At 43.5% G+C, this 16,584-nt stretch overlaps 1 protein-coding gene across 1 annotated transcript in view; it reads right to left on the reverse strand.

Moving 5' to 3' along the window:
* Nucleotides 1–435: 435 nt before the first annotated feature.
* Nucleotides 436–16,584, reverse strand: part of tnpo3 (transportin 3) — a 61,588-nt gene continuing 45,439 nt past the window's right edge. The window contains exons 17-23 of the mRNA XM_041202987.1: nt 12,339–12,455; nt 11,153–11,247; nt 9,092–9,248; nt 7,869–8,036; nt 6,347–6,459; nt 4,050–4,148; nt 436–1,101 (exon numbers count right to left, since the gene is read on the reverse strand). Of these exons, the coding sequence (XP_041058921.1) occupies nt 4,088–4,148; nt 6,347–6,459; nt 7,869–8,036; nt 9,092–9,248; nt 11,153–11,247; nt 12,339–12,455 (711 nt within the window). The 3' untranslated portion in view covers nt 436–1,101; nt 4,050–4,087. The remainder of the gene's footprint in view (nt 1,102–4,049; nt 4,149–6,346; nt 6,460–7,868; nt 8,037–9,091; nt 9,249–11,152; nt 11,248–12,338; nt 12,456–16,584) is intronic.

Below are 16,584 nucleotides of genomic sequence, written 5' to 3' on the forward strand. Positions count from 1 at the left end.
GTATGCTGATAGGTTAGAGGAGGCTTGTGCAGAGCAAAAGCACTAGCACAGACAAGTTGGGCTGAATGGCCTGTTTCTGTGCTGTAAATTCTATGAAAGCTGTTGCTACCTGAACTTTCATTATAAAAACAGCCAAACACATTTATTAGCATTCATTTTTTTTAATTGTTCTCGAAATGGTTACAACACCAGACGGAACAGCACTTGCACACCCTCATTGCCCCCCTGCACTACCCCCTCCCCCCACCCCCCTCTCCAGGGACTCCCATCCCTCCCACCCAGCTCAACAGTGCTGTCCTGGTACGTTTCTGTAAACAGCCACTGTCCACCCACCCCTGCACTCGCTTTTTTTATTCTGACCTGTTATTCAGTCTCAGTCAAAATCTTCACAATCAATGGACATGAAACGCTTCCACCCCCTCCTTACTAAAGGTCAGGCTCAGATCCACAACTCCATGTCCCAGAGATCCATGGCTCCGTTTTAGGAATTCTGGATTTTTTTTTGTATTTTTTTTACTAATGCTCTTTCCTAAATGTTTTTTTTAAAGTTGTGACACAGCTGAGGTTACAAAGCCCATTCTGTCCTTTGTCCATTAATCATGAACACTAAATATGATTTTCATTTTAAAAATCAAGAAAGTCTCTTGTGCTATGCACAATAATCTCCCCTCCCCCATTCTACCCTCCCCCCACCCCAAAAATAAACAAAACAAACTCCTCCCTGAAGGAATTCTGGCTGATTTTAAAAGCTGGTTTATTCCAGATCCTCCTTTTACATACAAGCTTGAGGCAACTGAATTTCCGCCACCAGTCATTTTGGTAGCTGTTCTTTCATGCTGTCGATCCCCCGTTGAAGCCATCTTGATGCTGGGAGGGGGACAAAAATCTGGACCTCCCCCATCCCTTGCATGCCCTGATGCACAATGCCAGGGAAGCTGCACCCATGTGGCGTTATGCAGTAGGGCGTTTGGCACTTCTCTCCCAGGCTACAGACCTCTGCTTGTGATTGTTTGCCCCATTTGCTCTCGCTGGGACCCGGCCATGGCATTTTGGGTTTTATTTTGATTTGCATTTCTGGTCTTTTTTTTGAGACACAGTCCTCTGTGGAAAGAATAAGCAACAATTTTAGAAGAGCTTACAAAAGAATTTTTAAAAAATACATTGAATAGAAATAAATAAAAATACATGGACTCTGAAGGCACAGTGTTAGTTTTCACATGTATGTTGATGACACCCTCACCACCACCTCTCTTTAACTCCTCCACTGTTGCTAAATTATCAGACTGCTTACCCAACATAAAGTACTGGATGAACAGAAATTTCTTCCAATCAAACACTGGGAAGACGTAAGCCATTGTTTTCTGTCCTGTTAACAACTCTGTTCCCTAGCTACCAACTCCATCCCTCACACTGGCAACTGTGAGGCTAAACCAGGCTGGTCACAATCTTGGTGTCATATTTGACCCCAAGATGAACTGCTCACCACATACCCACACCATCACTGAGACCACCTATTTCCACCCCCATGACAATCAGCTGACTTTGTCCCTGCCTCAGTCCATCTGCTGCTGAAACCCTCATTCATGTCTTTGTATCTTTAATCTTGACAATTCCAACAAAGTCCTGACCAGCCTCTCACATTCTACCCTTTGTAAACTTGAGATCATTAAAACTCTGCTACCAATGTCCTTACTTGCACCAAGTCCAGTTCACTGATCAGCCCTATGCACACTGATCTACTACTTTGACTCGGTTGACCAACATTTTGATTTTAAAATGTTCATCCTTTTCAAATCCCTTATCTCTATAATCTCCTACAGCCCTATAATCCTACGATACCTACGCTCATCTAATTCTTGAGCATCCCCAATCTTAATTGCTTCACCACTGGCGGCTGTGATTTCAGCTGCTCAGGTTCTAAGCTCTGAAATTCCCTCCCTAAACCTCCCTGCCTCTCTTTCCTCCATTAAAATGTGTCTTAAAGCCTACATCTTTGACCATCGGTCCTAACACTGCCTTATGTGTCTTGGTGTCAAAATATGCCTTATAATGTTCCTTTAAACTGCCATAGGACAATTTTATTATGTTAAAGGCGCGATATAAACACAAGTTGTTATAGAAACTTAATTGAAGCTGGATGGGAAAATGGATCGGGGTCAACCTCCCACAGCCCAGGGATCTAAATCCCAGTCCAGCTTGAAAGTCCCTTCTGTCTGTTCCACTAAGCTTTGTGAGAGACATTATTTTTAACAGTCCCAAGCAGTTTACAGTCTCTTTGATCCACAGCAATAGTATTTGCAAATCACTCCCTACAGGGAAAGAGACATGTTATAACACCAGAATACAGAGGAAAAGGAACTGGAAGATACCAAACTTAGGGAGAAAGGAGAGGACTAGCTATTGGTGGGGGGTAGTAGGAATGGAAAGGCAGTTAAGAGAGGAAGGGTAGGGAGAGGGGGGAGTTTGGGAGAGGGAGGGAGTGTAGGGTCACACTGGTGAGGGAGAAGTGATTACCAGCAGTGAGGTGGGTTTCAGGTGGCAAAATGTTGAAATATTTCTTCCAAAGTCATGGAATGGGTGGGCCCCCTCCCTGCCAATGAACATTTTGAAGGGTGGCACTGGAGGAGACAAGAGGAGATTCTTCGGTGAGAGCACAGGAAGATGGGTGACAAATACACCACTGCTCATACTCAGGATGACTGCTGTGTGAAATGGGAAAACTGGTACTCCTTTAAGCTTAGAACAGATGAAGTGAGAGCTTTAGACAGTAGCTTACACTGAAATGCTTGATGCTGAAACTACGTATAAAATTTTGACACTGAATTCCTCTCTAGGTTAGTGGACCATCTCAGCTGGCAGCTTCAGAGAGGCACTGCAGGCAGCTGGGGAGAAAGTCTCTAGACCACTATTGAGTCATGAGAAGGAGAGGTGCTTCAGAATAAAGGCTCTGAGACTGCCCCGATGGCTCAGCGAGAGACTGGAGAGTTCCCCAGCTCCGGCTGTCTCTGCTGAGTTGACAGACATCAGGTGGGATGCTAACTGGGATCTACAATTTGTCTCGGTGGTGGCAAGCTCTGAAGAGGAACATCTGCCAGTACTGGCAATTCAGCGAATCCCTATTGGAAATTGCATGCGAATGAGGACAGCATGTACTAACTTCAACTGTTCATTGGGGGAGAGAGAAAATAAGAGTGTGTGAGAGAGAGAGAAAATAAGGGTATGTGAGAGAGAGAGAAAATAAGAGTGTGTGTGAGAGAGAGAGAGAGAGAGAGAGAGAGAGACAGACAGACAGAGACACAGGCTGCTTTAAATTTCTTCTTAAAGAAGTGGGAGGAGGACAGCACAGAGGTAGGCAAGCAGTTCATAAACCTAAACATAAAACAAGTTCATCTATTTTTTTTATTCTTTCATGGGATATGGGTATTGCTGGCATGGTCAGCGTTTGTTGCCCATCCCTAAACTCTCATCCTTTGCTAGGCCATTTCAGAGGGCAAGGATACATTGCTGTGGGTCAGGAGTCACATCTAGGCCAGACCAGGTAAGGGCGGCAGATTTCCTTCCCTAAAGGACATTAGTGAGCCAGATGGGTTTTTACAACAATCGATGATAGTTTCATAGTCATCATTATTGAGACTAGCTTCCAATTCCTGATTTATTTTATTAATCAATTGAATTTAAATTCCATCAGCTGCCATGTTGGGATTTGAACCCGTTTCCCCAGAGCATCAACCTAGGCCTATGTATTACTAGTCCAATGACGTTACCACTGTGCCACCATCTCCCATCTTGGAAGGATTTTAAGGGTCTCATATATCCATCGCCCTACGTAGCACTCAATGTCATTTAATCTCCCTAAAGTTTATTTCTATGGAGACGGAGTGAGTAGAGGAAGGGTACATTAAAAAATTGTAGCAAGACAGACCTAAAACAAGGAAAAGAGGTCTAATGTTCCAGCAACACTCCTTCCTGATTCTTCACATAAGAGATCTAAATGGCTGGTTCCAGTCTACCTACAGTTGCATTTTATGGGACATAAGGACAGCTCTTACCTGGGAGACTGATGCAAGTCATGGATTTGTGAACACAGCTATCGGAAGAGGCGTGTGAAGTCTCTTAAAGCCCAGCAAACTTTCTTACATTCATCAGCACTGCAACAGGTAAAAGAGACACATTGAAAATCAACAGAGCATTAGGTTAAAATAACATTGAGTACCTGAGTTAAATTAACATTGAACGCTGGTCTATATAAATTACTTACTCAGAGCAGTATGTTAAATTAACAGAGCACTAGGTTAAAATAACATGAGTGAAATGGGCTACATTAACATTGATCTACATTAATTACTAGCACAGAGCCCCATGTTAAATTACTGGAGCCATGGGTTAAGATAATGCTCTTTTTATCTGGGTTCACACAATGCATTGATACGCAATCACAAGGTACCTCAGGGAGTTAGGATAAGAGGGAAAAACACATAATAAAACATTAACTCTATAAACAGATAAAAGAACTTGTACAAAGATGACGATGCTCTGGCCTAAAGAATTGCCAGTATAAAAAATGTAAAATGTCAGGCACCAAGACTATTGACAAGTCTTTTCAGGTGAACCCATCTCTGCACAGTTGGGATCAATTGCTCCTCCCAGATGAACCTTCTCCCAAGAAGATAGTTGCATTTATTTATCAACATAGAAAAGAATCAAAATGGACAAACTTGTTCTTTTCAAAGCTTTTGACTCTCCATTCCAATTTATTTTTCTCCTTTCTCACGCTTCTAAATCTTGATTGGGGTTGTGGGTTTTAGAAGCAGCTTTTGGTTACTCCCCAAGTGTGAGGAACAGTGGACCTATGACCTATGGGAGCTGAACCCCACACTGTCTACACACATATGCACTGTCCAGCAGGGAGGGTCACTGGATAGCAATCAGGAACCCTGGCTAATTGCAGCTTCTTAACTCAGAGACAGAGTACACTGGCTATACTAATGTGCCTGCTCAGACTGATGTTAGCCAACTCCACACAGCCTCAGGATCAAACCTTGGGACTCACTGGTCTGTGTAGCTCAATGAGCTGGGGCTGGCATGTCTACACAGCTGACCATCCAGAGAGTATTTTGTACAGTTTATTAAAAGGACAATCCAATTGCAAAACTCACTGTACTGAAAAGGAGATCTCAATGCACATACAGCAGAAATAAAAGCTTTTTGTAAGAGAGCCTGTTGTACAAAAGGTGGTGTCTTGCTCTGTTTAATTTGGCAAGTGCATGAAGATCATAAAAAAGTCAGTCATGTTTTAACCAATTCAATCACAAATTTACATGAACAAAGTTAAAGTCAAAATCCAAAGAGTTATCACTCATTAAAAATTCTCACTGATTGTCAAACTAAAACAATAGGCTCAAGCTGCAATTTGTAAAGCTATAACTTACATTTAATGTCTAAAATTATCACACTGCCCTGTTTCTGGGTGAGACAATATTGGGGCAGCAGTGCATCACAAGTTCAATCGCCTCTTTCATGAGTAGCAGTGGTCAATCACTCCTGATATTACTGGAGTAAGGAGGCAAAAGTATAAAATCAACCAGGGTCCCCTCTCCTAATCCCTAGCCAGCTCGAGTGATGACAGAATCCAGCTTAGGTGTAATGCCAACTTCAAAAATCAGATTGTGCAGAAGCACAAACGTTTGCTGACTCACCTACCCCAGTCAGTTGCTTAAACTATTAACAGCAGTAAAATTTCAACCTTTTAAAATAGTTCCCTTCTGTTCAGAGTTGAACAACGTGAAAAACAGTTTCAGAGCAGAGGGCTCAGGAGGCACAGGTTTCAGTTAAGAATCATTCCTGACTCAGAAGCGCGTGAGTGCATAGACAGGTTGAGACCATAATCGTATGATTCAAGTCAGAACTTGCTAAGTGCCAGCACCTTACATTATGGGGAGACTATGTGATTGGCTTCCACCACCAAAAAGTCAGCCCTTGTACACGTCCGAGCATGTCACTGATGGTTAATTCATTGAAAGTTTTCTTCCCCTGTAACTGGTCTCGCTGTGGAAATGGGTTAGGCTGCCTTACATTGATAGGAAAGTTCCAGGAAAGCACTGTGCAATCGGTGAGCCACGATCTCTAAGTGCCACTCCACCATTTTACTGTAGATGTATTAAAAAGACCAAGAGATAATCTCACCAGTCCCAGAGTGTGCTGGCTACAGGCACCAGGTGTCAAGGAGGGGAAAACTTTTAACTTCTCCAACACTGGCTCCTGTCACCATCCCAAAACATTAGTGAACCTAGTAGGAATGGCTGGTTTTGCAAGCCCACTGAGTAGCTCTGCCTATATCTGTTCTCACCTGGTAACTTGCTTGTGGAAGTCAGTCAGCTGCTTGTGTGTTACTGTGATAGCACCCCCTGCTGTCTCTTTAGGTAACGACTTGAGTGAAGCTTCCAACCATCGGCAAAAGGTCTAGAGGGTACAAGAGCAAAGAAACACCTAAAGGTTTATAGAAAGTGCAAAGAAAAAGCACTAGTGTTGAGGGTGTGAACTGGGAAGAGATTAACACCTTAACACGTTGACTGAATACATAGCCTAGATTTCAGACAGATGCTACTTTCTGATTTCGTTACAATTTGATGAATATCAGATTCTCAAAGCAGACAGGCAGAATCCTTCTTGTACATACATGGTGAAGAGGAAGGGGAAGTGCAGACAGATTTTTGTCACAAGCACACAGTCATACATACATTGTGCTTACTCATTCAGATACAAAAATACATTACCACACTCTCACGCATATACTTCCTCTCTCAAATAAGTGGAGTGCATTTTAACGAAGGACATTGATAGGGCCCAAGCGACACAGGCAAGACATAGCACCAGCATTACACCTGCATGCACTCATGCATTTACGTGCATTCCTGATTCAAATATTTGTGAACCCTGGGCAACACATTGGCAGATTGAAAGGCTGGACATCATATTATTCTGTGCAACCTTGGACTTGAATGCTAAATTAAAAATCTTATGGCCTTACAAAATTGGAAAATTTACACTCTTGATTGGTTCTGTGAAATATACCGAACAGCTGCAAATGTGAGTGCTTAGTGTTTAATGTTTAAAGCCTGACTGGCCTTCAACCCTGGAACTGCCCTGATATGCAAGATGGAACTTTCCTCTATGGGAAAGGCGTACGGGTTCTATCCGAGTGTATGAACTGCCTGATATGGCCAAGGCAATTGTGCAAAACTGCCCCAATGCAGCAGAAGCTGGGATGTTTTCTAAAAGAGAAGGCCACAAGAGGTGTTCAAAATCATGAAGGACTTTGATAGATTGGGTGCAACTGTTTACCCATTGGCAGGCCAGTTTTGGCACATCGGTTGGTAACCAGGGGACATAGATTTACAGTTATCATCAAAAGGACTGGGGTTTGGTTGGGGGGTGTGTGGGGGGTGTGTGGGGGGGGTGGTAGTGGCAATGGGAAGGATTTTTTTTAACTGCAGTTACTATGATCTAAAATGCATTGTCTGAAAGGGTGGCGGAAGCAGTTTCCATAATAACTTTAAGAGAATTGGATAAAAACTTAAAAAAGGATTTACACAGGGTTATGGGGGGAGAGCAAGGGAGAGAGACTAATTGGGTAGATGTTTCAAAAACCAGCATGGGTGCACAGGGCTGAATTGCCTCCTTCTGTGCTGTTTGATTCCATGACAGCAGAATCTTATTCGGAAGTCACAAGAAGGTCGGTGAGTGAAACTGAAAATGCCGCGCCCTGGGTGTAGGGGCACCTTTTTGTAACACACCTCACCCCTTCCCATACCACATTGATTAGCAAGATAAAGCCTCCAGCCAATTGTTAGGTACAGATGTGGCCTTACCGCTCTGTCGACCTGCATGATTTCCCATATAACCTCTGCTAAATCCGGCAAGGTATATGGGGGAAGGCAGAAGCACACAGCCTGGAGCAGTTGGTTGACCAGTTGTTGACCGTGTTGGGTCATCACCTGCTTGATCAGTTCTTTCCGAAGTTCAAAGTCATCCTCGTGCTGTGGAAACAAGATCTAATTGTTACTATTATTTTGTTCAGGCTCCTCAGTCACTGTGCTGAGGTTGGCATATGGCATGTGCAAATCTGGAAACTCCCTATTTTAAATTGAGAAAACTATTCACAGGCTCAGATTCCGGATTTCAGAACGGCAAGGCTGGAGAGAAGGCAAGGCAAGTCAGGAATCAATGCTGAGGCTGACACCAAGCTTGGGTTTTGTAGGACTTTAGACTGTGACATCAAAGTATGGTCTTAAGAGGTTAGAGATTGCAGAGGTTAACAGCAGGCTAGAGATGAGGGGTCCCATAGTCTTGAGGGAGGATAAGTAGAGTATGGGATGTGCCGATGATCCTTATTTTGAAAGTTTAGTAAGGCGACAGAACTGATATACACCATAGGTGGATGTTAGGATACGCAAACATGTCCCTCCAGTAAATGGGCAAACAGCAAATCTGCACATACAATGAAGTTTTTGAAACACATTGTCACACCTGGCAAACATTTTATTGTTTTTCTCATACAAGAACTAGATTGAAGTATAGACACAAGTTGGATTGTAATGAGACTGTATTAAGTATTTAAAAGGAAAGCTATTTTCTAAAACCCAAAGCATAACAAAAGCATCACGTTAACTATTTGGTGACTCAGATGTTGGAAACCAAAGCTTTTCTTAGCAGAATAGAAATGTATGCAGCAGACACAAAGAAGCAGCCATTTTTCACAGGATCCCATGATGAATGACCAATGGATGTGTTGGCCAAGGGGTAAATTTTGGCCAGGACACCAGAATAATTCCCTTACATGTTTTCCAATTAGTGCTGCAGGATCTTTAACATTCATCCGAACAGACAGACACAGAGCTGTGATCATGCACCTCAGACAATGCAGCTGTCGCTCGTGGCAACAACCCATACTGTGTGCTGAAACCTTGGAGTGGGGCTCGAACCTACAACCTTCCACGTCTGGGGTGAGAGCACTGCTGCTCGGCAGCCATTACCAAGTTAAGGGCACCCATACACTTTACAAACTCTGAGCTCAGTCATGGAACAAACTTACATCTTTGGCAACCCCCGTGTGGATAAGGTCCCTCAAGAACTTCATGATGCTACAGTTAGCATCCCGGTGGTCGAGGATGACGGCTGCAATGGCGCAATTCAGGATGTGAACGATGATCTGACTCTGTAGGAGCGTGGTCGGGCTTCGCTGAATAAATCTGTGTGGGGAAAAGAAGGGGAATTCCATAAATACTTGGAAGGAAAGTACACTTCCAGTTTTCATATTGCAAAAATATAGACACATTCTAGAAGATGCAAAAAAATTTACAAAGAGTGGTACTGAGAGATTATAATGATCAGGAAGGATTGAACATGCAGGGCCCTTTTCTCTAGAAAAAGGCCTGAGAGATGACCTGTTGAGGTCTTAAAGATCATAAAAGGGATTGATAGGCATGATATAGAAAAGATTTTTCCACTTGTGGGGCTGACCAATACCAGAGGACATAACATGTAAGATAGTCACTAATAAATCCAATAAAGAATACATAAAAACTTATTTACTCAGACTGTGGTTAGAATGCGGAACTTGCTACCACATGGAGTAGCTGAGAAAAAGCACAGACGCATTTAAGGGGAAGCTAAACATAGGAAAGAGAGAAATAGAAGGATATGCTGATAGTGTTCAAATGCCCACAAAAAACTAGCTCCATCATTACAGAATCAAAACTTTATTAGTGTGCAGCATCTCCCGAGGGGAAGTTTTACGAAATGTCTCTAAGTTCCACAGATAATGGAGTAAGAACTCCACAATATCGGCCTACACTTACACTTCCACTTCCATTATATAAGTCTGCAACCAAGCATTCAAGATATTAAATTTCCACAGTTTCAGCAGAACAGGAACCAAGTCAGTATGTAATAATCCTTCTAATCTTCAAAACAAAGAGCTGGATAAATATCTGGTTAGGAATGGATTGCTGTAGTAAATTGACAGATAAAGCTTTAAGCATACATCTACTAGGTGGCAAAATTGCCATGGGGGAGATGAGTTTTTTTTTTTAAACACAGTGATTTGTTATGATCTGGTATGCACTGCCTTAAAGGGGAAAGGAAGCAGATTCAAGAATAACTTTCAAAAGGAAATTATACATACATAAAACAAAAACATTTGTAGGGCTATGGGAAAAGAGCAGGAGAGTGGGTTTAATTGGATAGCTCTTTCAAGAGACGGCAGGGGCATGATGGGTCAAATGGCCTCCTCCTGTGCTGTAAAATTCTCCAAGCAGCACAGAGATGTGATGACACACAGCAAGCACCACTAGCAGCGTGTGCCAGCATGCTCAATGTCCAGGTAAATCTTTGCTCCACTTGATCAAACAAGTAAAGGGTTGGAAAGGAAACTTGCAGCCTCCCACACCAGACTCCCTAAATTAGTTTAGGTTTCAGTTTGGTTCAAGCAACAGGGAACATAGGTTTGATGCAGAGGCAGAATGAGAATCTGCTGATGTAGTGATTTTGCAGCACAGGATGTGAAGGGCTCAATGGCTGATCCTATTCAAACGTCAGCTCCATTATTAGTTTCGCAAGCTTTCCTAACCTAGGCTGGATGCCTGGTCAGTGCCAAGTCAGCTGATTTCTAATGCAGATGCAGTAGATGCTCTTCACGAAAGGATCTCAGTGTCTGGGTTGGGGGGCAGAAAATGATCAAAGCTGTCAATCCATGATCCATCTCACTATGCTGTCTACAGGAGCTGGTGGGAAGGTGGGGGGGGGTGGAGGCGGGTGTGTGTGTGCATGTGTGTGCGCAGTAGCACAGGGCAGAAAGAGAGAACCTGGAACCAGTGGAGGTTCCAACGGCATTCTGGCTAACTCAGCATAGGTCAGGAATCAAACCAGGGCTCCTCTGGCCTCAGTTCCACAAAGAACAGTGTATTTAACATAAGAGGGAAGATGAAATGCCTTGCTGGGGCAGATAAACTGGCAGAAACACCTTCCCAGAGATGTCAGTGTTTGGGAGATTCGGTCAATGTGAGACATGCAAATCTATTACAAAGGCGACTGTTCCAAGTAAACACCACCACAACCTCCAGACAAGAGTATGCTGCACAAGTCCTCAAAGTACCTGGTTGCTAGGCGAAAAAGATCATCCACTGTGTCTGGGTGATCCCGAAGGCCGTTTGGTTGTTCGAGCAGCTGAAATGTTGGCATACATAAGGCCTGCAAAAAAGTCAAGAGTTAAAGGCACATGCCTGCAGGCCAAACGGAGAAAGATGGTCACCATTGCCACTTATCAGGGAAGGATGATTCAGCCTGGCTGCCTTTTCCTGCCACTAGCTCAGTGAGTTAAATCAAAATGTAGGTACCTGACATTCTTTTGGGGGGGGGGGGGGGGGGGGGTGGAGTCATCTTCAGCAGACTGTCAGTCGGTGGGCAAATATGGTGACATGTCTGAATGCAACACAAGTCAATCATTCATTTGTCATGGAGAATTGCTTATGAAATACTTCATAGACTTTTTTTTATGTAGTGAGAGGAACCGATTTGAAAGGTGAAAACTCAGTGCAGGATACCATTGAGGTTGCAGAGTAGAGGGAGTGGGTCAATCAGGAAATAGTAATAATCAGGTGATGCCACGCTTGGTTTTAAAAGGCTGCAACAGGTTTGAGAGAATGTGTTGAGGAGTTCCACAATTCTGTGGTCCTAAGTTCAAGTAGGAAACTATGTGATGAGCCTTGATTCTCCAGAACTCACTTCCCATTTTCAAGAGCCTCAATACCTACCACTGTAGCTGAGCCTAAGTTCACCTTTCACTGCTTCCCTTGAGACATTTCACTCTGGTAACAACTTGCATTTGTAAGTGCCTTTAACGTGGTAAAATGTCCTGAGCTGCTTCACTGAAGCATTATCAAACAAAACTCATCACAGTCATATAAACAGATATTAGGAATGGTGACCAAGAGCTTGGTCAGAGCGCTAAATTTTAAGGAGTGATTTATAGGAGGAGAGACGGGTCAAGCGGTGGAGAAGTTTGGGGGCAGGGAGCAATTCCAGAGCTTAGGGCCGAGAAAGCTGAAGGCACAACTGCCAATGGTGGAGCGATAGAAATCAGGAATTCCCAAAGTGTGCAGGTAACTTCACTGTTCTCTTGTTGATTCAATATCACTCCTGTTCCACCCTCCACCCATCCCCCTCAGGAAAGAGCCACAAAGAGTGTCCCAGACCTCCTGTCTGAACCTGCAATTGAAGGAAACCCCAAACCGTGCCCTTTCCAAAGCCAATTCCTTCTGCACTGGGTTGCTACATCCTACCTGCACCATGTCCAGGAGTCCCTGCCTGCAGCCTTCTTCCATTCCATACTCGTCAACCAGGATACTGCCAAGGTAGAGGAAGCAGGAATGTGGGTGCACTCGATAAACGTTCACCATCTACATGGAGAGGAGAAACAGGAGAATGAAAAGGGACAACAACAGTGTACCCACACACTAGCCGTACGTAGCCCCAAATAACGAACTTCCCACTTTCTTCACGAGGCTACCCTTCAGTTATGTCTGCTACCGGACCACACAGCCAAGCTTCACCTTGATTTCCCACTCAAATTTTTGATGGTGCTGTTTTGTATTTTAAGAAGGAGAAACAAATATCACACAAATAAGCATGTAGAATTTTAAAATCATTCCTTGAAAGGGCCAAACCACAACTACAACTTTCCATCATGACAGTGTCCTGTAAAGATGTGAGTCACTCTGCTCTTTTCTACTTTTCAAAGTTTTAATTTCATTATTCTTTAGTACAACAAAAGAATCAAGTTGCTGATCTGATTTTGAAGACTCTGAGAAAAAACTTGGGCTCTTCAGGATTGAAAGGTGGCAGCTGGGAACTAAGTTTATAAAGGTTTATTAAAGGACAGGCAAATCCAGAAACTAAGGGTAGAAGTCAAACTCAGGCATATTCAGAACTGATGTCAGGACATTCTTCACACAAACATTGATGAATCCATTCTGCAGGGAAATGGAGGCAAAAGTCTTGCCATGATAGTGTTTTGCTTATGGCACTGAGCTAGTATCCAGAGCCAAGACTAAAAATCCAGAGAAAGCGGGTTTAAAAACATTTCCGTTTGAGAATTTGGATTCAACTCTGAAAACAAAATCAGAAAATAAAAAGCCGATATCAGGAAAAATGACAGTGAACCTGTCAGATTGTTGTAATATTCCCAACTGGTTCACCAGTGTCCTTCAGGGATGGAAATTTGCCATCCATACCCAGTCAAAATTATGGGTGATGTCAGTCCCATATCACCATGATTGGCCATTAATTGCCCTCTGACGGGGCCTAGTAAGTTACTCAATTCAGGGCAACTGGGGATGGGTAATAAATGCTGACCTTACCTGCACTGCCCAAGGATTAGTTTGTAAAAGTGAATAAACAGATGCTGCAATGTAATGGTGGTGGGAGGCAGCGGTTAAGGGAGAAGTCAAGGTGTAGGATTTTTTCCAGGTGAATGAGCTAACACATTCTACATGAACAACCCCATTTGCAATTGTCCTGTGAGCATGTGAACATGGCACAGTGCCCTATGTGATCTACAGTGCCTGATACAACACAGTGGGAGTTCTCTGGCTCCTGTCTCTCAGTCAGCTCAGCTGGTTGGCTGTGTGGGTTTAGAAAGATTCAATGTCTATCACTTACTTCCAACCTAACCACAGTTGGATTAAGAATATTTGGGGTCATGGCAAATGATTAATTATCTTGATATACGGTTCCTGATGGGGGGGAAAATACATCAGCTATTATGTAAGATTTAGGGGTTCGGTACCCAAGACAGTTGACTATTTTAAGATAGTTGATCAATTTTATTAAGAAGCTACAGTTTAGATATGATGCATTAACTAATTAGACAGAAAATGTATATGGCCTCTGACAGTTGAGACCAGTTTACTGATCCCAGAGGATGAACGGACAGTTGGCACAGACTGTGTTGATCTCAGTAGCTTGTGGTAACAACACTCTATTCTCTAGTCGAAGTATTAGGGAACTCTTCCCTTGGTCTTCTTCCTCGTTGTCCACCTGAAGGCAGTGGCTGCCAACAAGCACTGCCACCTCACCAGGACCTCAATCCCTAACATCAGTATAACATCAGTACATAGGTACCCTTTTTGGGGGGCTGGTAGCTTACCCAGTGTCAGTCATCTATCTAACTATTCTGACCACTGGATACAGGACAGGTACTCCAACATCAGGGTGTTTAGCACCTCCCCTGTTCATCATCCTGCTCGAGGTCAGCTTTTTAGTTTACATCATGTTGAGGGTCATTTCCTGGTCCTTTCTAAACGCTTGCATAGATAAGGGGCACACAAGACACCACCCTAACAGCTTAGGATTGTCAACATGGCAGCCTGAACTAAGACTATTTAGGTGTCAAAGTGTCTAGAAGTCCTTTTTCCAGAGAGAAAATTGATGCTGTTTAGAAAATCCTATCAAGGTTCTATATTATGCAGAAAATACCTGTTTATTCAATAGCCCAATTTTTTACATTATACACACAACGCAATCCCAGAATCAGCAACAAGCTGAATCTCCAGCTGATCTATTTTGGTGGTACCAGTTGAGGGGGAAACATGAGTTCAGCCTTTGATTTACTTTGCTGTAAAAAATGAGGTCTGTGGGGGCAAATTTCTTGCTGCCTGTTAATTGCCTTCATGGGGTGATGCACATTGCACCAGCAGCTGCTCCTGCCGTGCCACCTTGAGAGAGGCGCCTGCATGTGCACATGCAGCTGAACCAGGGCTATCCTGATGTCACACAACCCTACAGCTAATGATGTCCACTGCCCAAATTTGGACCACGCTTGTCCAGTGAATGCATGTGCAAATTACTCAACAAGGATCTGGCATTCAGCAGCAAGCGGTGTCTAGCACAAACATTACTTAAAAGGTCAGGCATCCAACTTGCATTTAAGGTGATTTTTTAAGAACTTATGTTATTGCAAAGTTTCTCCAGTTATTGTGGGGCATTGTTGTTGGTATTGCACCAAGTTCCTGGATTCTGCAGGGATTGTTGCTGCATCTTGAATGAGAAGGCTTAGAGAAGGTTTAGAGGCCTGAGTGTACAAAGACCTATAGGTATAGGCAGTAGTAGCTGCAGTGCCTCTAGGTCTGCAGCATGACAGGAAAATGGAGCAGAGGCAGCTGAGAGGACACCTCTGAACGATGTCTTCTGCCAAGCTGCAGCCAGGCCTCCACATGCTCTTTGACCGTGACAGGAAGCTGTCTGGCAGCCTGGTATAACAATGTTACACCCCCTGCTGAGTGTGAGGCAGCTGGCAGCACAGAGAGGCAACCAACAGTGCAGGAAATGCTCAATCCAACTTTATCATGTAAATTAAGTGGCAGCACCAGATTCGTGATGAAGTCATGAATTGGGCCCCCAACCCCCCATCAATAACCCAAAAAACAAAAACAAAGCAAAGCAATTTTAGTCCTGTGTGTTTCTGATCAATGTTTTGATTATAGATCATACTCCTAATCAACATTCCATCTAATTATTCTTTGCTGTGATCAGCCAGCTTGTTAAGATTGCGGCGCAGCTGGACCTGTACAATCTTAAAAGGAATGCTGGTCATTACATTCCCCCATTATTGTGGTTTACAATTACATGGTGCTAAGGTGGCTGCACTGTTCAAATGCATTCATGGCCTACACTGCTGGCAGCAAGTGGCACCAATCAGACACTGCAAGAGCATGAAGCACTACACAATGGACTAATCTGGTAGCATAAATATTGTATCGAAATTTCATCAGACATGAAGCTAGCAGCAGCAGTGCCATACATTACACAATATCATCCTCTAGTGGTGAGCATAAAATATGGCAACAGCATCACAACCTCACTGTTCACCTTTCAGGATATCAATGCATTGGTATGGGTTTGTTATGTATTATTGAACCTGAATGAAGGACCAAGGACCACGTTGAAGGTAACCACCATGGTTGGGGCAAGGCACTATACCAGCAGGGATATCCAGTACACTAAAAGCTATCAAGTTCTGTGGATTTGATGCACATTAACCATTCAGGAAACCCAGTGTCCATGAGTCCATAATCCATCTTCAGGCACAGTGGGAAAAGTAGTAAACTGTAAGTGCACAGTTAATTGCAAAGGAGGCCCTCTCATTTCAGGGGTAATCCCCCATTTGTGACAAAACACCTAACGAAGAATCAAAGGGGACAATACTACACCATTGCTTGAAGCAACTAATGGCACAAGTACGCCATCCAGGAAAGCAGAACACAGCTGACGTTTAACACAAAGACAGAGGATCTGCCAATTTGCTAGAATGTGAGGGGAGAATGACAGAGATATGACGCCTTAGCACAAGGAGGAAATATATGGAACTGAAGCGCCTCAATTCAAGCCCAAGAGGTGGCATTTCCCGAGTTAGATCTCTCTCACAATCCAGACACTGCAACATGATTCTACTTTTAAACTGCAGGATCAGATGGCATGATCCAGTACTGCCGTGGTCAGTGACAAATCTCCTAGGAATCTGCAGAGGAG

The sequence above is a fragment of the Carcharodon carcharias genome, chromosome 13 (assembly GCF_017639515.1).
Source record: "Carcharodon carcharias isolate sCarCar2 chromosome 13, sCarCar2.pri, whole genome shotgun sequence".
Taxonomy (NCBI): Eukaryota; Metazoa; Chordata; class Chondrichthyes; order Lamniformes; family Lamnidae; genus Carcharodon; species Carcharodon carcharias.